Source organism: Dipodomys merriami, unplaced genomic scaffold (assembly GCF_024711535.1).
Source record: "Dipodomys merriami isolate MVZ:Mamm:240054 unplaced genomic scaffold, mDipMer1.0.p SCAF_202, whole genome shotgun sequence".
NCBI lineage: Eukaryota > Metazoa > Chordata > Mammalia > Rodentia > Heteromyidae > Dipodomys > Dipodomys merriami.
Genome location: NW_027203405.1, coordinates 1,994,117 through 2,015,070, shown reverse-complemented (window position 1 = coordinate 2,015,070; position 20,954 = coordinate 1,994,117). Strand labels below are relative to the sequence as shown.

General features: G+C 53.4%; 1 protein-coding gene across 2 annotated transcripts in view; it reads right to left on the bottom strand.

Moving 5' to 3' along the window:
* Nucleotides 1-20,736, bottom strand: part of Foxk2 (forkhead box K2) — a 40,482-nt gene extending 19,746 nt beyond the window's left edge. For both annotated transcript variants that reach the window (XM_070031725.1, XM_070031727.1), the window contains exons 1-2: nt 20,207-20,736; nt 6,421-6,615 (exon numbers count right to left, since the gene is read on the bottom strand). In XM_070031725.1, the coding sequence (XP_069887826.1) occupies nt 6,421-6,615; nt 20,207-20,598 (587 nt within the window). In that variant the 5' untranslated portion in view covers nt 20,599-20,736. The remainder of the gene's footprint in view (nt 1-6,420; nt 6,616-20,206) is intronic.
* Nucleotides 20,737-20,954: the final 218 nt, after the last annotated feature.

Genomic DNA, 20,954 nt, shown 5'->3' with positions numbered 1-20,954 from the left:
AATATAATGACGCACAGGTTTATCCACTCTCCTGAAAATGACATGGATTTCATCCTTCTCTATGGCTAAGCAATATTCCATGGTTTACAAGTACCGTATGCTCCTTCTCCACCCATCGGCTGCTGGGCATCTCAGCTGACTCCACTGCGTGGCACAGGGTACGCTGTTATGCAGCAGTACCTCTTGGATGCTGGTTTAGACTCCTCCGGAAGAATGTCTGGTGGTAGAGTCCTCAGGCAGGTCCGGTTCTTCTGGTTGGGGAACCGCCACACCAAGGTCCAGCGCCTGTACCAGTTTACACCTTTCCCTTCACATCCTCACCAGCATTTGCTGACGTTCTTGGAGATCATGGTTCTGAGTGAGGCCAGGTGAGACAGACTCGTGGTGAGCTCTTGGCGGGCTGGTCTCTCCGTGGTGTTCTGACCTCTCTCCGCCTTTCTGTGGTTGAGGCTGTCTTCTTTTTTCTCTCTCCAGCATCCAATCCCTTCTCTCTTGCGTCATCTTCTCAGCCGTGGGGTAAGAAGGCAGCAGTCTTTAATCTGCCACCTTTCCCTATTTCTCAAGCTTTGTTTCTGGACCTTCTGAGACAGGATCTCACTACACAGCCCAGGCTGGCTGTGCACACACACTCCTGACCCCGCTTCCTAAGTGCTAGGGTTACAGGTGTGCACCCACCTAGCTTTGTTCTTTAAGAACAAAGCTGTTCTGACTACTGGGAGTTCATGAGATTCCAAATACACTGGAATTTTGATGGGGGTTACACTAAGTCTACAGAGCGCTTCTACTTCGAGACAGGACGAGGTGGAGGAGTGTTTGCTTATGTCTTTTTAATGTCCAAGAAGCTTCTCCATTTTTTTGTTTGTTTGTTTTGTTGGTTGTGGGGCTTGAACTCTGGGCCTGGACGCTGTCCCTCAGCTCTTCAGCTTGAGCCACAGCACCACTCCCAGCTTCTCCATTTTTTTCCTCCCTAATTGTCTGCTCTTCCTTTCTTTTGGTCCTGGGATGGGGCCAAACCTAGAGCCTTGTATATGCTAAGCAAGTGTTCTACCAAGCAGATCCTGGGTTTTTTAGAGAAGATTGTGCTAGGTAGCTCAGGCTGGCCTCCATTTCCCCGTCCTCTTTCTTCTGCTTTCTTGCGTGATGGAATTACAAGTACAAACTACCATGCGCAGCCTCAGAAGGCCTATTCCGCTTTGTTTTTTTTTGGTGGTATGAAGGAGAGACAGTCTTGGGATTTGAACTCAGTGCTTTAGAGCTCTATCACTCGGCTCCCATTTCTGGTGCTTTTGCTTGCGTGATTTTGGGAACAGGATCTCACATTTTTGCTAGGCCACTCTGGAGGTGGCCCTCCTACTACATTTCCTACATCACTAGGATGACTGCTACGTTTGGCTAGTGCTTGAGCTGGCCTCAAACTTTAATCTTTCTAGGTAGCAAGGATAGGAGCCGTTGCTCCAGCTTCAGAAGCGCTCCCAACCTCCACCTTCTTGTGCTGGTACTGAGGCTTGAACTCAGGACCTGACACTCTTCTATTTCAGCTACACTTCCTTTTCCAGCTTTTTGCTGGTTAAGTGGAGATAAGCGTTCCATGAGGGCTGGGAATATAGTTTAGTGGTAGAGTGCTTGCCTAGCATGCATAAAGTCCTAGGTTCAACTCCTCAGTAATGCATAAACAGAAAAAGCCAGAAGTGGCGCTGTGGCGCAAGTGGTAGAGTACTAGCCTAAGCAAAAAGTAGCTCAGGGACAGCGCCCAGGCCCTGAGTTCAAGCTCCAGGACTGGCAAAAAAAAAAAAGTTTCATGAGCATTTCTGTCTGGGGTTGGCTTTGATCTCAACCTCCTGATTATATAAGACTACAGTGTGACCACCAGCACCAAGCTTTGCCAAAAAAGAGCACAAGGCCCTGAGCACACATGCACGCATACACATATATTTACACATATAAAACACACACATGCACAGTAATACAACTCTGGACTGTTTGGAAGAATGAAGGGTAAGGGAGAAAGGGCCAAAAAAATATGGGGGGGCAGATAAATAATCAAAATACATAACAGGCTGGGTGCCAATGATTCATGCCTGTAATTGTAGCTACTCAGGAGGCTGAAAACTGATAATCACAGTCTGACGCTAGCCTGGGCAAACAGTCTGTGAGATTCTTTTTTTTTTTTTTTTGGGTCCGGTCGTGGGGCCTGAACTCTGGGCCTGGGCGCTGTCCCTCAGCTCTTCAGCTCAAGGCTAGTGCTCTACCACTTGAGCCACAGCGCCACTTCCAGCTTTTTTCTTTTTGCTTATGTGGTGCTGAGGAATCGAACCCAGGGCCTCAAGCATGCAAGGCAAGCACTCTACCACTGAGCCACCTTCCCAGCCCTAAAAACTGGATTCCTGTCACCTCACATTAAAATCAACTCCAAATGGATCAAAGACTCCAATCTTCCAACTACTACAGAAAGAGGAGAAACATTAGAACTTATTGGCACAGGCAGGAACTTTCTGAATAAGAGCTCCAGTGGCTTAGCAAATTCAAGAGATTTGACAAATGGGACTGCATCAGCAAGGGACACGGTTACTAAAAAGAGAACCTATAAATTGGGAGTTTTTTTTTTTTGTCGGCTGTGGGGCTTGAACTCTGGGCCTGGGCGCTGTCCCTCAGCTCTTCAGCTCAAGGCGAGCGCTCTACCACTTGAGCTACAGCGCCACTTCCGGTTTTCTGGTGGTTTATTGGAGATAGGAGTCTCACGGTCTCTACTGCCCGGGCTGGCTTTGAACCGGGATCCTCAGATCTCAGCCTCCTGAGTAGCTAGGATTACAGGCGTGAGCCACCAGTGCCTGGCTTTTTGTTTTTTTTTTGTAAACCACCTATACATCTGACAAGGGCCTAATATCCAGAATATTACAAGGAGCTCAAGAAACTAACCCTCCCTCCAAATTAATACACAATTTAGAAGTGGGCAAAGGAACTAAATAGAGACTTCTAAGAAGAAGTAAGAATAACCCAATAAACATCGCTGGCCATAAGGGAAACGCAAATCCAGACAAAATGGAAGTAGGGTGCCAGTGGCTCACACCTGTAATCTATCTACTCGGGAGGCTGAGGTCCAAGGATCTTAGTTTAAGGGCATTCTGGAGGGGAAAGCCAAGGAGACTCCTATCTCCCATGAACTGCCTAAAAGCCAGAGTAGAACTGTGGCTCAAGTGGTAGAGCACTAGGCTTGAGCATGAATGAACGAACACACACACACACACACACACACACACACACACACACACACACACACACACACACTTCCAAGGAACCACCGACGCTCAGTGACACCAGACTATCTGGCCTGGGACACATTCATCACACACACACACTTCCAAGTAACCACCGACGCTCAGTGACACTGGCCTGGGACACATTCAACACACACACACACACACACACACACACACACACACACACACACACACACACACACACACACACACACACACACCACTGATTCCGTCTCATTCCAGTTAGACTGGCTAGCATGGAGAACTGGAACACCACCAAATGTTGGCGAGGATGTGGGGAAAAGGAAGCCTACTGCACTGCGGGTGGGAATGTGAACTACAACAACTGCTCTAGACAGCAGTTTGGAGGCTCCTCAGACACTAAGCCAAGACCCTCCCTATGGCATCGACCCTGAGCATCAGAAATCAGGAGATGGTAAGGACACTTGCACGCCTATGCTGCTCACGGCAGACGAGTTATGAACACAGCCCAGATGCCCTAAAACCAGCGAGTGGGTCAACAAAATGTGGTGCATATACACCAAGGGATTTTATCCATCCAGTAGAAATAATATTGTGTCACCTGCAGGGGATGGATGGGCCAAAAACAATCATGGTGACTGATGTAAGCTCAAGAGAGACAATCATGGTGACTGATGTAAGCTCAGAGAGGCAAAGAGCGTATGTTTTCTCTCATATGTGGAAGGTACATGTCAAAGACTACCATCCGTGGTAGTAACACACATACACACACAGGACTCCATGCATGTACCCACAAAAAGACTGGGAGACATAGGGGAGGAGGAGTCCACAACTAATGTGCAGCTCACTGAATGAATACCAGGAAGTAGAAACATCTTTTGGGGGAAGGGGGAAAGGGAGGGGGACGTGAGTGGGAAGGAAGGGTGGGCAAATGCAGTCATGATAGTCAACGTACATTATGTAACAACTCCAAGAGCTGGGACATAGCTCAGTGGCAAAGCACTTGCCTAGTAAGGTCAACCTCCTGGGTTCACTCCCCAGCGCCAGGAAGAGGAGACAGGAGGAAGGGTTACAGATCCCAGTGCGCAGTGTGCTATGAGGAAGCGCGGCCGGGAGGCAGCAGGCCGGCGGGGTCGGGTCCCCGGGGTCAGCGCTGCACCGGGCACAGGAGGCCTTGGAGGAGGGGTACTTCTGTCACCACTGAGACGCTCCTTCCTGGAAAGACTGTTCCAGGATGCCGCCGCCAGCCTGCAGGAGGGGCAAGCAGGCGGCCCTGTCGGACCTTCCTCCTGACAGACCAGCAACTTCAGCGCCGGCTGCTGCTCTTGCCAGTGCCAGAGCAGGGCCCACAGGAGCTGGGCACCCAGGTGCAGGGCCCAGCCAGCAGAGCACCCAGCCCAGGAGCGAACCCCTCCCCAGGGGCACCCCGCCGGAGGGGAGGTCCTGCAGCACCGAGGGCAGCCCTACCAGACGCACACAAGAAAGACAACGCTTCAAACTGGGGGAAAACAGTTACTCCCCCACCCCTGCAAAACAAAAAGCCAAAATGAAAACCCCAACACGTCTGCCGGGCCCTGGCGGCTCACGCCTGCAATCCCCGCTCAAAGCCAGCCCAGGCAGCAAAGTCCACGAGACCCCTATCTTCATGAACCACCTGAAAACTGGAAATAGCTGTGGCTCAAGAGCTGCAGGGTTGGGACAGCACTCAGGCCCTGAGTCAAGCCTCATGACAGACTTGAGAGTAGGGATGGGAGGGATGACACTTATCAAGATGTATTGTCAGCCGGGCACCAGTAACTCACGCCTGCAATCCTAGCTACTCAGGAGGCTGAGATGGGAGGATAGCGGTTCAAAGCCAGCCCGGGCATAAAAGTCCCCCTGAGACCTATCTCCAATGAACTGCCCCAAAACCAGAAGTGGAGCTTTGGTTCAAAGTGGTAGAGCGCTAGCCTTGAGCAAAAGAGCTCAGGAACAGCATCTACGCCGAGTTCAAGCCCCACACCCAACAGCAACTAAAAGAGATGTACTCATAACCCAGCTTGTAGAACTGAAAGTTCTTTGCACAACTACTTAATAAAAAATAAAAAATACATGGTAGTCTATCTACAAAGATAATATGAGGAACTTCACTGAGTAAGGGGAAAATGAACTAGAAAGCAACAGACAAGGTTAGCTTGATGAATGGTAATACCTGCACTTCTGAACTCAATGATGAAACTCCTTTATACACAATCAACAGAAACTACAACAAGGAGAAAAAGAATCAAAGGGAAGTAAGACGGGATATCTTGTGGGGTAGAGACCAGAGTGGAGGGGCAAAGGGCACCAAGAAGAGCCCTCGCCGACACCAGCACAGACCCAGACAGCAGGGCCTACGACACGCCACCCAAAGATGCTCCCAGGTCACATCCCTCAAGAGCCAGCAGGGGCTGGGAAGGTGGCTCAGTGGTGGAGCGCTTGCCTTGCATGCCTGAGGCCCTGGGTTCCATTCCTCAGCACCACATAAGCAAAAAGAAAAAAAAAGCCGGAAGTGGTGCTGTGGCTCAAGTGGTAGAGCGCTAGTCTTGAGCTGAAGAGCTGAGGGACAGCGCCCAGGCCCAGAGTTCAGGCCCCACGACCGGACCCCCCCCCAAAAAAAAAGAGCCAGCAGAGCACGGCACCCCAAGCCGGCCTGCACTCGAGCCCCACCCACTCCTCCGTATTGCCCGCAGTGTGCTGCCAGAGGCAGGAGCCTGTGCCGGAGCCTGTTCTGAGCTTCCGGAGCAGCTCAGCACCTCGCAGGAAGTCTAAGTCTCTCTACGATCAACAGGAGTTGATCACTTCAGTGTGGCCAAATTTAAAGGACAAGTTTTCAGAATTCTTTATGAAACTGTAGTCAACACACTAAAACATGCAAATTCAAATCTCAAATGTTTCACTAGCACTACAAAACTAAGACTCTACTAAAAAGAATGTGTACGTAAAACCAAGAACACAGCCAGGCGGAGTGGCAAATCCTTGTAATCACAGTGCTCAAAGGCTGGGAAATTCAAGGACAGCCTAGCTACGTGGCACAGGACAAACAAAAACTTTCACAATATAGAAGCTGAAGGCAGTTTTTTTAGAAATTTGAGCGTCTCCGTCTGGGTCAGAAGCCCAGGACAGGGGCCGCCACCCTGGGAGCTCGGCTCAGCCGCTGTACCTGATGGTTCCCGTTGGGGAGGGGAGGGGGCTGATGAGGTGGGCCATGGTGTCTGGAATGTTGATGGTCAGGGGTGAGATGTGTGGCCGCACGGGCTTCACTGGAGACACGGGCGCCTCTTGCTTCTCCCTCTTCTCGCTGGACAGAGCTGTGAACGTGATCTTGATGTTTGTGCTCGGAAACCTGAATGTGCATCTGAAAAAGAAACACTGACGGTCAGCACCTGTCTGCTGTCCACCACACACACCCCATCCAAAACCTGCCATCCCAGAGCGCCCTCAGCCGTTTAGGGAGCAAAACCACAAGGGACAGGAGCAGTGCCCAAGTCTGTCATGCCTGGGAGGTGGAAATGGGCAAACGGTGGTCTGAAAACAGCCTATGCATAAAAATCTGCAAGACGATCTCACTCAATGGCTGCAAGGGGTAGATCATCCTAAGCTATGGAGAAAACAGTGACTGGGCTGTGTCACCAGCTGTCACCCCACTGACTAAAGCAAGCACAAGCAGAAGGGTGGAAGTCCAGGCTGGCTAATACAAAGTCAGACCCTATATTGAAGAAAACTAGTGCAGAAGGGACTGGCAGAGTGCCTAAAGTGGTAGAGCACCCGCTCAGCCAGTGCAGGCTGAGTGCAAACTCTAGCACCGTAGTGCCCGTACAAAAAGAAAAGAAAAGGAATAAGTAACAGACGCACTCTTACACAAAACCACTGGTCAGACCAGCCAAGTAGAAAAGTTAAGTACAGGACTCAACAACTCAACTGCCACTTAATCTCTGACTCCTTTGGTGAACAGGCAGGTATGTGCTAGGCTGGGGACCAGGGCTGCGTCCAACGGCACAGTGCGTGTGCGCGGGCGAGGCCGCGAGCCCACCACAGCACCACCCCCTTCAAAAAGGAGGACTGTGTGAGCAGGTGTGCGCCCATGTGCCTGTGTGTGTTACTAAACCGTAAATGACCTGAACACTATTGGAGTGCATCCCATAGAAGTAGGATTGTAATAAAGGAAAAACACCCAGTCAGGCAGCCAGGCCCCACCCCGGCGGGCCTGCCCGCTCTGAGACCCCTCCCACCCTGTCCCCCACCCCGGCGGGCCTGCCCGCTCTGAGACCCCTCCCACCCTGTCCCCCACCCCGGCGGGCGTGCCCGCTCTGAGACCCCTCCCACCCTGTCCCCCACCCCGGCGGGCCTGCCCGCTCTGAGACCCCGCCCACCCTGTCCCCTCCCACCCTGTCCCCGCCCTGGCGGGCCTGCCCGCTCTGAGACCCCGCCCACCCTGTCCCCACCCCGGCGGGCCTGCCCGCTCTGAGACCCCGCCCACCCTGTCCCCACCCCGGCGGGCCTGCCCGCTCTGAGACCCCGCCCACCCTGTCCCCCACCCCGGCGGGCCTGCCGGCTCTGAGACCCCTCCCACCCTGTCCCCTCCCACCCTGTCCCCGCCCCGGCTGGCCTGCCCGCTGAGACCCCGCCCACCCTGTCCCCACCCCCTTTTTGGTCTGCACATGGGCCTGGCGCTGTCCCTCAGCTCTTCAGCTCAAGGCTAGCGCTCTACCACTTGAGCCACAGCACCACTTCTGGCTTTTTTCTTTTTGCTTATGTGGTGCTGAGGACTCGAACCCAGGGCCTCAAGCCTGCAAGGCAAGCGCTCTACCACTGAGCCACCTTCCCAGACCCTACACATTTTCTTTGAGTGTCATATCCGTCATGATCACACTGAACCCTCACTCTGCAAGCCGCGTCGCTCTCAGCACTCTACCGCTGTAGGCTCCACTCCTCAGCACAGCTTTTTATCCTTACCCACCCTTCCCACACCGGAAGATGAACCCCTCTCCCCACAAAGAGCAGACACACCACGGAGCTGGGAAGAAACACAGATGCAGGTGCAACACCCCCAAGAAAGTTTGCACAGAGACACTTAGCAGCCTCAAAAACAAGGCACCGTCCAAATACTCAGGACAGCCAGTGCACGCACAAAGACCACACGGAAGCCGTGCGGCTGTGACCTCAGCCCAAGGCACACGAAGAGGAAGCCTCCACACTCCTCAAGCCCGGCTGCGATACGCTCCTGTCACCTGCACTGTGACACGCTCCTGCCACCTGCACTGTGACACGCTCCTGTCACCCACCTGCACTGTGACACGCTCCTGTCACCCACCTGCACTGTGACACGCTCCTGTCACCCACCTGCACTGTGACACGCTCCTGCCACCTGCACTGTGACACGCTCCTGCCACCTGCACTGTGACACGCTCCTGCCACCTGCACTGTGACACGCTCCTGTCACCTGCACTGTGACACGCTCCTGTCACCTGCACTGTGACACGCTCCTGCCACCTGCACTGTCACACGCTCCTGCCACCTGCACTGTCACACGCTCCTGCCACCTGCACTGTCACACGCTCCTGTCACCTGCACTGTGACACGCTCCTGTCACCTGCACTGTGACACGCTCCTGTCACCTGCACTGTGACACGCTCCTGTCACCTGCACTGTGACACGCTCCTGTCACCTGCACTGTGACACGCTCCTGTCACCTGCACTGTGACACGCTCCTGTCACCTGCACTGTGACACGCTCCTGTCACCTGCACTGTGACACGCTCCTGTCACCTGCACTGTCACACGCTCCTGCCACCTGCACTGTGACACGCTCCTGTCACCTGCACTGTGACACGCTCCTGTCACCTGCACTGTCACACGCTCCTGTCACCTGCACTGTGACACGCTCCTGTCACCTGTACTGTGATACGCTCCTGTCACCTGCACTGTCACACGCTCCTGTCACCTGCACTGTGATACGCTCCTGTCACCTGCACTGTCACACGCTCCTGTCACCTGCACTGTCACACGCTCCTGTCACCTGCACTGTGATACGCTCCTGTCACCTGCACTGTGACACGCTCCTGTCACCTGCACTGTGACACGCTCCTGTCACCTGCACTGTGACACGCTCCTGTCACCTGTACTGTGACACGCTCCTGCCACCTGCACTGTGACACGCTCCTGTCACCTGCACTGACACGCTCCTGCCACCTGCACTGTCATACGCTCCTGTCACCTGCACTGTCACACGCTCCTGTCACCTGCACTGTGATACGCTCCTGTCACCTGCACTGTGACACGCTCCTGTCACCTGCACTGTCACACGCTCCTGTCACCTGCACTGTCACACGCTCCTGTCACCTGCACTGTGACACGCTCCTGTCACCTGCACTGTGACACGCTCCTGTCACCTGCACTGTCACATGCTCCTGTCACCTGTACTGTGATACGCTCCTGTCACCTGCACTGTCACACGCTCCTGTCACCTGCACTGTCATACGCTCCTGTCACCTGCACTGTGACACGCTCCTGTCACCTGCACTGTCATACGCTCCTGTCACCTGCACTGTGACACGCTCCTGTCACCTGCACTGTGACACGCTCCAGTCTCACCTGCACTGTCAATTGTCTTTGGGTTCTTTTTTGAGGTACCAGCCTTGGCACCTGAACTCGGGGCCTGGGCACTGGCCCTGAGCTTCTTCTTGCTCAAGGCGAGTGCTCTACACTCGAACCACACAGCTCCACTCTGGCTTTTCTGGTAGTTAACTGAAGACTAGAGCCTCACAGATATTCCCTCCAACGCTGGCTTCAAGCCACAGTCCTCAGGTCTCCATTGCAGGCATGAGCCACTAGCATCTGGCTACACATTTCTCTTTTTCTTTTTCTAGGTCCAAGTCTAGGACTTCAACTTGGTACCTACAGCCACTTCCACTCATTAGCTAGGACTCTGCCAAGGGAGCCCCACCGCTAACCCCTCCATCCTGTTTTGTTAAAGTGACTACGTTTGAACTACGGGCCGTGTACCTGGCAAAGTAGGCACAAGGTGAACCATGACCCCAGTCTTTCTACCATATCACAGTTCACAAGAATGTCACAGCCAGTGCATCCCGTGTTACATGCACCTGGGTCTGCACGCAGAGCACACAGCCCTGTGAGATGTCCAGGGTGACACACCTATGTAGCCACAGCCCTCGGGAGGCTGAGGCACGAGCACCAACACACACCCTGTGCCTCATCACAGGGTTGTTTTACAATATTCCAGAATAGTGTGGCCGTTAGAAGACGGTCAGCAAAGCTCAGGGCGGTGTGGGTCACCGGGAAAGCCCTTGTATGGCATGGTCAAGACCCTAGGTTCAAACCCCAGCACTTAAAAAAAAAAAAGAGGAAAGAAGAAACTAGAAGGATCATCATTTGCTGGGCACAGGTGGCTCACAACTATAATAACCCTAGCTACCAGGAGGCTGAGACCTGAGGAGCGTGGTTCAAAGCCAGCCTGGGCAGAAAAGGTCATGAGATTTCAATTAATCACCAGAAAACCAGAAGTCGAGCTGCGGTAGAGCGCTAGCCTTGAGCAAAAGAAGCTGTAGGCCTTGAGTTCAATCCCCACAGCTATCAAGAAAAAGCTTGAAGCCAAAGTAATAACCTTCAGATACTTATAACAGAAGACTGTACCCAGTCTGTATAGACTGCCTTGGGTAAAGATGGAAAGACCTCGTGGAAACTAGGACATTTTAAAGTAACAATTTACCCAGAAACATTTAAACTGCCAGTCAAACCTAGTTCTCAGAGGAGACCCGGGAAAGCTCAGAGGCCTTCCCCTTAGGTTGACCCTTGACCAAGGGCAAACCGACCAGGACCTGAAGAAGGGTCCAGGCCCAGGCCCAGAGCCAACTTGCCAAGACTGGGAGAACCCTTGGCTTTCAAGGAAATCTGTCCAAATGAGACACAAGCAGAGGAACAGAACTTCAGTGATTGCACAGCCAAAGGCCAGGACCCACAGGTCACCTACAGCTTTCCACAGACACAAACAGCAAACTGATGGGAGGACAGACACTAATCCAGATGCAAGATACTCACAAACTGACTAAACTCCTCTGTACTATTTACACCTAAAAAAGAAAACCCCCCAAAACAAACAAAACAAAAATAAACAGCAAACTTTGGGAATAGAATAGAGAATCTGACATCCAGTACCTAAAGTCAACTATCCAGTTTCCAAGACAATAACAACAAAACTGAGGTTTGGAAGGGGTTCAAAAAAACCCATCTCAGCCGGGCGCTGTGGCTCATGCCTGTAATCCTAGCTACCCAGGAGGCTGAGATCTGAGGATCATGGTTCAAAGCCAGCCTGGGCAGGAAAGTCCATGAGACTCTTGTCTCCAATTAACCACTAGAAAACCAGAAGTGGCGCTGTGGCTCAAGCGGTAGAGCACTTGCTTTGAGCTCAAGAGCTGAGGGACAGCGCCCAGGCCCAGAGTTCAAGCCCTGCAACCGACTAAAAAAACCCAAAAAACAAAACAAAAAAAAAACCCATCTCAAACCACGAAAAGATGGGTGTGGTGATACAAGCCTGTCCTTCCAGCTAAGCAGAACTGGAGTCCAAGTACAGTCAGGCAAACGTGGAAAAGTAACAGAAGCAAAAAAGGCCGGGTATCTGCAATTCAGGGCCGGGGTGCTATCCCTGGGTCAACATAACAGGGCTGGGAATGTGGCTCAGTGCTGAGTGTTTGCCTAGCATGCATGAAGCCCTGGGTTCGAGTCCTTAGCACCACATAAGCAGAAAAAGCCGGAAGTGGCACTGTGGCTCAAGTGGTAGAGCGCTGGCCTTGAGCTGAAGAGCTGAGGGACAGCGCCCAGGCCCAGAGTTCAGGCCCCACAACACACACACACACACACACACACACACACACACACTCTCTCTCTCTCTCTCTCTCTCTCTCTCTCTCTCTCTCTCTCTCACACACACACACACAAATCAACCTAACAGAAAGAAAAAGAGACTATAAGCTATTAGACTAAAGCTACCCCACATACCAACAACAAAATGGTCTTATCAGTGATTAAATGGATCAAAACTCTCCAATCAAAATACTTGAGATGAGAGGTGGGTAATCCTAGCACTCAGGAATCTGCGGCAAGAAGATGAGAGTTCAAGAGTTCAAGGGCAGCCTGGACCCCACAGGGAGTTGCTGTCTCAAAAGAAATGTACAAGTTAGTATTTGTTAAACAACTCTCCTTTGGCAGGCAAAGGCAGCCTAGGCGGCAGCCCAGTGAAGAAGCCTCCCTATGTGCACAGAAGAGGGCCCTGTGGTTGGAATGAAGCTGTGGGGGGGGGGGGGGGGGAGGGAGGGGCACAGCCTCCCTTCACAGCAGGGCCACTACACAAACCCAGCCTGTCACTACCGGCTTACACAGCTCACCTTCACCTGGTCCACACGCAGAGGTCTATGGAGACACCAAAGCCCCAGTCCACTGCAACTGATGTCACAGACAGAGCCGAGAGAATTTAGGGGGCTGGCATCTGCTGAGCGCCAGAACAGGGAACCAGCCCTCCCGGTGTTCTCCCCCACAAAGTGCAATGGAGCAGCCTCAGCAGTGAAGCGGGGGGGGGGGGGGGGGGTATGCAGTGCCCAGGATGTGCCCCCCCCGCCGCCACAATCCACACCCGGGGCCAGCTGCCGCACTGGGCTCAAATACAGAACCCTTCATTCAGCAAACAGAAGTCATCAGTCAGTTACCAGTCCAAGAACACTAAGGCTGATTTTAAAAATCATTTAGGCTGGCGTAGAGCTTGGTGGTAGAGTACATGTTTACCATGAACAGAGCCCCAAACTCAGTCTCCAGAACCAAAAATAAATGAGCAAAAATTTATTTAAGCTGGGCACCAGTGGCTCATGCCTGTAATTACTGTAATGCCTGTAGTTACTCAGAAGGCTGAGATCTGAAGATCAGAGTTCAAAGCCATCCAGGGCAGGACAGTCTGTGGGATTCTTATCTTCAATTAAAGACCAAAGAATAACTAGAAGCAGAGAAGCAGAGCTATGGCACAGGTGGTAGAATGCTAGCCTTGAACAAAAGAGCTCAAGGACAGCACATAGGCCCTGATTTCAAACCTCAGATCCTGCACAAAAATAAATAAGCATCATAGTTCAAAGCCAGACCGGGCAAGAAAGTCTGTGAGATTCTACACGAAAAACTACCAAAAGGGATGGGAATGTGGCTTAGTGGTAGAGTCCTTGCCTAGCATGCATGAAGCCATGGGTTCCATTCCTCAATACCACACAAACAAAAAAAAAGCCAGAAGTGGCGCTGTGGCTCAAGTGGTGGAGTGGTAGCCTTGAGCAAAAGAAGCTCAGAGACAGTGCCCGGGCCCTGAGTTCAAGCCCCAGAATTGGGAAGGAAAAAAAAAGAGCCAGGCACTGGTGGCTCACTCCTGTAGCTAGGAGATGTGTGAATCGCAGTTCAGAGCCAACTTGGGCAGGAAAGTCCGTGAGACTCTTATCTCCTATTAATCACTAGAAAACTGGAAATGGCCCTGTGGCTCAAGAGTAGAGCGCTAGCCTTGAGCTGAAGAGCTGAGGGACAGAGCCCAGACTTCAAGCCCCATGACCGACTTAAAAAAAAAAGAGGGGCTGGGAAGGTAGCTCAGTGGTAGAGCACTTGCCTTGCATGCTCGAGGCCCTGGGTTCGATTCCTCAGCACCACATAAGGAAAAAATAAAAAGCCGGAAGTGGTGCTGTGGCTCAAGTGGTAGAGCGCTAGCCTTGAGCTGAAGAGCTGAGGGACAGCACCCAGGCCCAGAGATCAGGCCCCACGACCAGAACAAAAAAAAAAAAAAAAAGAGCTCAGGGACAGTGCTCAGGCCCTAAGTTCAAGCCCCGGATGTTTAGCTACTGGCAAATCCACAGATGATATAAAGAACAAACTATTAAGTGAGATGGGTGTGGTGAGGCATGTCTGCAGTCTCAGTGCTGGGGAGGCAGAAGGACTGAAACCCCAGGTCTTGAAGGGAGAGGAAAAAGAACTCATGCAGTTTACACACGTGTGATGAATAAGTAAATCTGTATTAATATGAACATGCACACTGAGAAACAACTTGTGAGAAAGGAAAAGATAAAAGATCAATAGAAAAAAAATCAATAGAAAGGCCAGGCGTCAGGGGCTCACGCTGTCATCCTAGCTACTCAGGAGGCTGAGATCTGAGGATCCCGGTTCAAAGCCAGCTGCAGCAATCAAGTCAGTGAAACTCTTTAATAAACCACCAGAAAACCGGAAGTGGCGCTGTAGCTCAAGTGGTAGAGCGCTCGCCTTGAGCTGAAGAGCTGAGGGACAGGGCCAAGGCCCAGAGTTCAAGCCCCACGACCGACAAAAAAAAAAAAAAAAAAAAAAGATCAATAGAAAGGAGTTGTATTTGAAGGGAGCTACTACTTACTTTTTGGCAGTAAGTTTGGTTTGATCGCAGTGACTTGGGCTTGCTAGGTAGGTGCTCTACCACTCAAGCCTCCTCTCTAGCTGGGAGCCACTGTCAGCTAGTTTAAGGGCATTGTAAGAAGAGAGAGGAAGGGGAAGTGGACAAATGGCTCAACACCAAGTCACTGGAACCAAGTGGTCAAATCAGTGCAGCCAGAACGAGACCTGGCCTGGCTCCAACAACGTGCCAGCTCAGGAGACCCCCCCCCCCCCCCCCCCAGCTCATGAACGCGGACAGCAGGGGCTGGCCTGGAACTTCAAGACAGGAGCCTGGGTCTGTACACACGCTCTTCATGTGTACAGGCACTAAGCGTGTTATGTATGATACAGGAAGAGCTGCCAGCCCAGGCAGGGCAGTCCTGAGAGTCACCTCCAGCTAACCACCAAAAAGCCGCAAGTGGAGCAGCGGTAGAACACCAACTTTGAGCATAAAACTCAGGGACAGAGGACAGGACCTGAGTTCAAACTCCAGGACCCGTACACACATGTACATGTACACACATACACACACACACTCACTCCGCATGGCAGTCATTAAAGGCAGTTAATTTATACAAAGCGTACTGACTTTCAGCTCTCCTCTGCTGCTCTTGGTGAATGGAGCCAGGCTCAAAGGCGCGGCCGGCCCCCATCTCTGCCTTTTCCAACAGCAGCTCTGTGCCCCTCCACCCAGGCCTGCGTGTACTCTTCAGGCCGGGAAGGCCTAGCTGTGTCTCTGGCGGTTCCTTCATCCACACCAGCCTGCTGACTGAAAGGTATGCCATGCCTCCTAACCCTAACTTCCCTCCTTCTCCTTCCATGTCCCAGCTCCCTGGAACTCAAACCTCTACTTCTCTCCCTCCCCACCCCATCGCCCCCTCCCACTCCTGATCCTAGAGACAGTCAAAGCCTACCCACAAAGCCGTGATCCTTTCCAAAGCGCTTCCTTCCAGCTCTCTGTACTGGTATTCTCTGGGAACTGGGCTTCTGACCAACCCCATCAGAGTAGATCTAGAAAACTCCAGAAGGGTCTGGGAATGTGGCTTAGTGGTAGAGTGCTTGCCTAGCATGCCTGAAGCCCTGGGTTCAATTCATCAGTACCACATGAACAGAAAAAGCCAGAAATGGCACTGTGGCTTAAACGGTAGAGTACTAGCCTTGAGCAAAAGCTCAGGGACAGCACCCAGACCCTGAGTTCAAGCCCAGGACAGATTAAAAAAGAAAAAACTCCAGAAGCTACAAGCTGGCTATCTAGAGCCTCTGCAGTCCTCTCTAACTCTCCGAGCAAGTCTATGTGAGGCCAGCAAACACAGCCCACAGGTGAAGGCAGGCTTTTCCCTCAGGAGGCAAGCAGTCATGTTTCCAACTAAACATAACTTGTGCACAGTAGCGTGTGTCTGCCATCTTGTCACTCAGGAGGCTGAGACAAGAAGATTAAGGTTTGAAGCAGCCTGGGCAGAAAAGTTTGTAAGACTCTATCTCCGGTTAACTGGCAAAATGGCTAGGTATGGCTGAAGTGGCAGAGCATCAACCGTGAGCAAGAATGCAGCAAGAACACAAGGCCAAGCTTCAGCCCAAGAGCAGAGTCCGGACCCCACTTCTGGACTGTTTGTCTAAGTATCAGGAGTGGTGGCACACACTGGAAGTCCCAGTGCTTGGGAAACTAAAGGAGACAGGTCACAGGTCAAAGGCCTGCCTGGGCTTCCCAGTGAGATCCTGCCTCAAAACGAATTTTGTTTAACAGTAAATTCAACTTCTTCTAATATTTGCCTATTGAATACTCTAGGATCTTAGTGATTAAAACGAACAAATTCACTTGATATTTTCAAAGTACCAATAACTGCTAAAGAATTGCATATTTTTACTCATACATTGTACACTCACTGAGTTTTCTAACAAAGGGAACTGCAAACCCAAACACTCTTGTCCAGTGACTTCCTAAAACCTTTCGCTGTCTGGGGCCAGATCTGTCTTTGGACAGGCAGTCAGTGAGAGGCTGGGCCACAGCCTTTCCATCTCCAGCCCGCCCCAAGCTCTCTTCTAGTCAGGATTCTTTCCCATGTGCCAAGCTGCTGGCCAAGTCACCGGTGCATCGCCCTCCTCCAGCTCTGTCTGAAGAGCCAGCCTCCCCCCCCTCCACCTAGGATCCACCTGAGCCTCCCGTGGGTCAGGGGCTCTGGTGGGAACCTTCTACAGGGTCCTACAAACCTGGCTGAATGAAGGACTTGCAGAATCAGCTTCTGGAAAACTCCATGCCCTGCAAACGCCCCGATGTACACTGACCCTCACAAATGTCCCACAGTGGGCTTGGGGCTCACCAGCCCTGGCAGAAAGGAACCTGTACTCACTGTAATCCAGGTCACTTAAGACGTTCACCACAAGCAAGGTCGGGGCATTTCTTTCCCCCAAATTAGTTCAGTATTAATACCACTTCAATGAAATGGTGAGCCACACTTCCCCCCCCCAGCCCCCACCCCACCCCCGTACTACAGCGTAAAACTAGTCTCTAAATACCCAGCAGGGCCTACTGAGGGTTGTGGGGTTTTTTGGTAGGTCATAGGGCTTGAGCTCAGGGCCTGTCCCTGAGCTTTTGCTCAAGGCTAGCACTCTGCCACTTTGAGCTACAGCTCCACTTCTGATAGATCACAGACTTTCCTACCCAGGCTAGCTTTGAGTCCATGATCCTCAGATCTCAGCCTTCTGAGATTACAGGCGTGAGCCACTGGTACCTGGATGGCCTTTTCTTTTTGAAACAGGGTTGCTAACTTCACCCAGGCTCAATCCTCCTGCCTCCACTCCTCAAAGAGCTGTGATTACAGGGTGCAATACCATAAAAATCCTAGCATTCAGGAGGCTTAAGCATGAGGATCACTGAATTCAAGGGCAGCCTAGACTACTCAGGTAAGACCCTGTCTCAAACTAACACCCCCAAACCACCTAAACTACTGTATGTTTCTAAATTCTCTTTTAGTTTTTAATACAAGCAACAAGATAGTTGTTGTTACTGGAATAAAATCAGTGCTTCAAATAAGAGCTCACCTATGGATTGTCTTAACTGTACAGGGACTTCAACTCAACAGAGAAATCTGAAACAAACACTGAAGATATTTCAGCCAGGCACAATGGTTTCATACCTTAAATCCTAGCTATTAGGAAGCAGAGATCAGGAAGATCATGGTTCAACCCAACACAAAAAGCTAGCAAGATCCAAACAAGCTGGGCATGGTGGGGCACATCTACTGTGCCTGCTCTGTGGAAGACAGTCTCAGCTTTATGACAAGAACTGGAGACACTGTCCAAAAAGTACACAGCTGAGGACAAAAAAGGGTAAGGGCATGGCTAGAGAGGTAGAGCGCCTGCTGATCAAGCCTAAGAACCTGAACTCAAACCCCAGCAGATAAATAAATTCATGTACACACCTGTAATCCTAGCACTCAGAGAAGGCTGACGCAGAAGGATCCTGAGTTTGAGGCCAGTTTGAGCTACAAAGTGAGATCTGTCTCAACAGACACACACATAGGAAAAAAAAAAAAAAAAAAAAAAGGAGACTTAGCCCCTGCAGAATTATTTGTTACACAGGCGATTACATTTCTTAATTTGACTTCTCTAACTTTAAAAAATAAAGTATCAACCTAAACATTAAACTTAAGTTCAACAAAGGCTTTTTTTTTTGGGGGGGAGGGGTTAGGGACAATCAGTCATGGGGCTTGAACTCTGGGCTTGGGCGCTGTCCCTCAGCTCTTCAGTTCAAGGCTAGCGCTCTACCACTTGAACCACAGCGCCACTTCTGGTTTTCTGGTGGTTTACTGGAGATAAGAGTCTTAAGGACTTCCCTGCCTGGGCTGGCTTTGAACCGTGATCCTCAGATCTCAGCCTCCTGAGTAGCTAGGATGACAGGCTTGAGCCACCAGCACCTGGTTCAACAAAGTCTTTTGAAACCATTTCTACACTGAATGGTATTTTACTCCTTAACCTGTATGTACTATCATCCTAAAATAAAAATCTATAAATGAAGAAAAAATGGTGCTAAGACCCTTTATTTCACAGGGTACAGAAGCTAAACCTTCCTCTTGTTAACAGATGCTCACACTCCCTGCAGAGGTAAAGTGGGGCCGCTGCACTAAGTTTGAATTCTGCTCCCTCACCCAACGAGCACTTCATTTCCATCTTAGCATGTAGGCACATGCAGTGTTCAACCCAAATGGGTTGTCTTGTTTTGTTGTTTTCGTTTTGTCCTTACTATGGACACAAACTGGCCTGGAATTCAGAATCCTCCCTCTTCTGTCTTGCTAACAAATATCCTGGCTGAAGAGTAGTAAAATAACTATCTTTAAATAGCCCCTAAATCCTCAGAATAAATAATTTCCTTGGTTATAAACTCAACTTTGTTTTCTTGTCCGTTACAGGGCTTCAACTCTCAGGGCCCAGGCACTGTTCCTGAACCTCCGTACTCAACGCTAGCGCTCTACCCCTGGAGCCACAGCACCACTGCCGGTGTTTGAGACCAGAGTCTCACAGGGATATTTCCTCCGCGGCCGGCTTTGAACCGCCATCCTCAGCTCTCAGCTTCTTGAGTAGCTAGGATGGCAGGCAGGTGAGCCACCAGCGCCTGGCTTGCTGAACTCCTCTGCTCTACCACTTTGAGCCACAGCCCCTTCCGGTTTTTGAGTGGCTCACTGGAGTCAGAGCCTTGGGAGAGCCGGGCGCTGGCGGCGCACGCCTGACATCCCAGCTCCTCAGCAGGTGAGATCTGAGGACCAGGTTCAAAGCCAGCCCGGACAGCAAAGTCCGTGAGACTCTGGTCTCCAATAAACCAGCAGAACACGGGAAGTGGCGCTGTGGTAGAGTGCTCGTCTAGAGCTGAAAGACAGAGCCGGCTGAGTTCAAGCCCCACGACCCGCGACCGCGAGGACAACCACCGCAAACTCTTGTGAGGACGTTCCTGCCCGGGCCGGCTTTGAACCGCGATCCTCAGAGCGCAGCCTCCCGAGCAGCAGATGACAGCGTGAGCACCGGGCCCGAGCCGCCGGGCATTTGCAAACACAAACAACCGCGTTCGAAGGCGGTGAGCGGGGCCGGGGCCGGGGGCCGGGGGCCGGGGCCGGGGGCCGGGGGCCGGGGCCGGGGCCGGGGGCCGGGGGCCGGGGCCGGGGCCGGGCGGGCTCCGGGCCGGGGCCGCGGCGGCCGGGGCCCCGCAGCGCGCTGGGAACCGCGCGGCACGCGGACAAAGCTGCTCTCGGAACCATCGAGAAGCGCGCTCGGAGGGCGAGCGGGCCTTTCCCGGGGAGGCTCGGACACCGCTTCCCGGCGCAGTGAAGGCGGCCATTTCCGAACCCAGAGGCCTTCCGGAGAGAAGTTGCGGGAGAACTTCGGGGCCCCGCACGGGCCGCGCCAGGCCGGGGGCGGGGCGCGGGCCCGGGCGGCGCGGGGCCCCGGCCCGAGGCGAGGCGGCGCGGCCCGCCCGGCCCCCGGCCCCGGCCCCGGCCCCCGGCCCCGACCCCGACCCCCGGCCCCACTCACACGCGCGGCAGCTGCAGCGGCGGCGCCCCGCGCCGCTGGAAGACGCCGTCCACGAAGACGCCGTTCTTGCCCAGGCAGCGCAGGTAGAAGTCGCCGCCCGCGTCCGGCCGCGGCTGCGCGGGCTCCGGGGCCGCCGCGCCGGGGCCGCCGCCCGGCGGCGTGAAGATCTCCAGGTGGCGCCGCGAGATGAAGCTCGAGTGCCCCATGCTCACGTCCACCGAGCCCTGCGACGAGTTGCGCCCGATGGTCACCGAGCGCTTCTTCATGAGGTACTCGAACTCGCGGCCCTCGAGCCGCGCCACGGCCCAGCCGCCCGGCGGGCTCCCGCCGCCCCCGGCCCCGCCGCCCGCGGGGGGCGCGCCCGCGCCCGAGAGCGCCGCCGCGGCCGCCATCGCCTGCGAGGCCCGGCCGATCCGCGCGGGCGCCCTGGCGGGCCGAGGCCCGGGCGCGGTCGTGGGCCGCGCTAGGCGAGCACGGGCGCCGAGGCCGCCGGCCGGCGAGGAGAGCGGCGAGGGCGGGCGCTCGCGCGGCCGCGCGCCGGGCCGCCTGACGGACGCGCGCGCCGGCCAATGGGCGCGCTGCACGCGGTGGGGCTACCGCGGCCGGCCAATGGCGGGCCGCGCTGCCGAGCGCCGGCACGTCCGCCGGCGTTGCGCGACGCAGGCCGGGCCCGGCGGCGCGGAAAACCCGCGGCGGAGCGCGGCTCCCTCGCGGGGCCGGGGCGCACGAGGCGCGGGCGGGGGCCAAG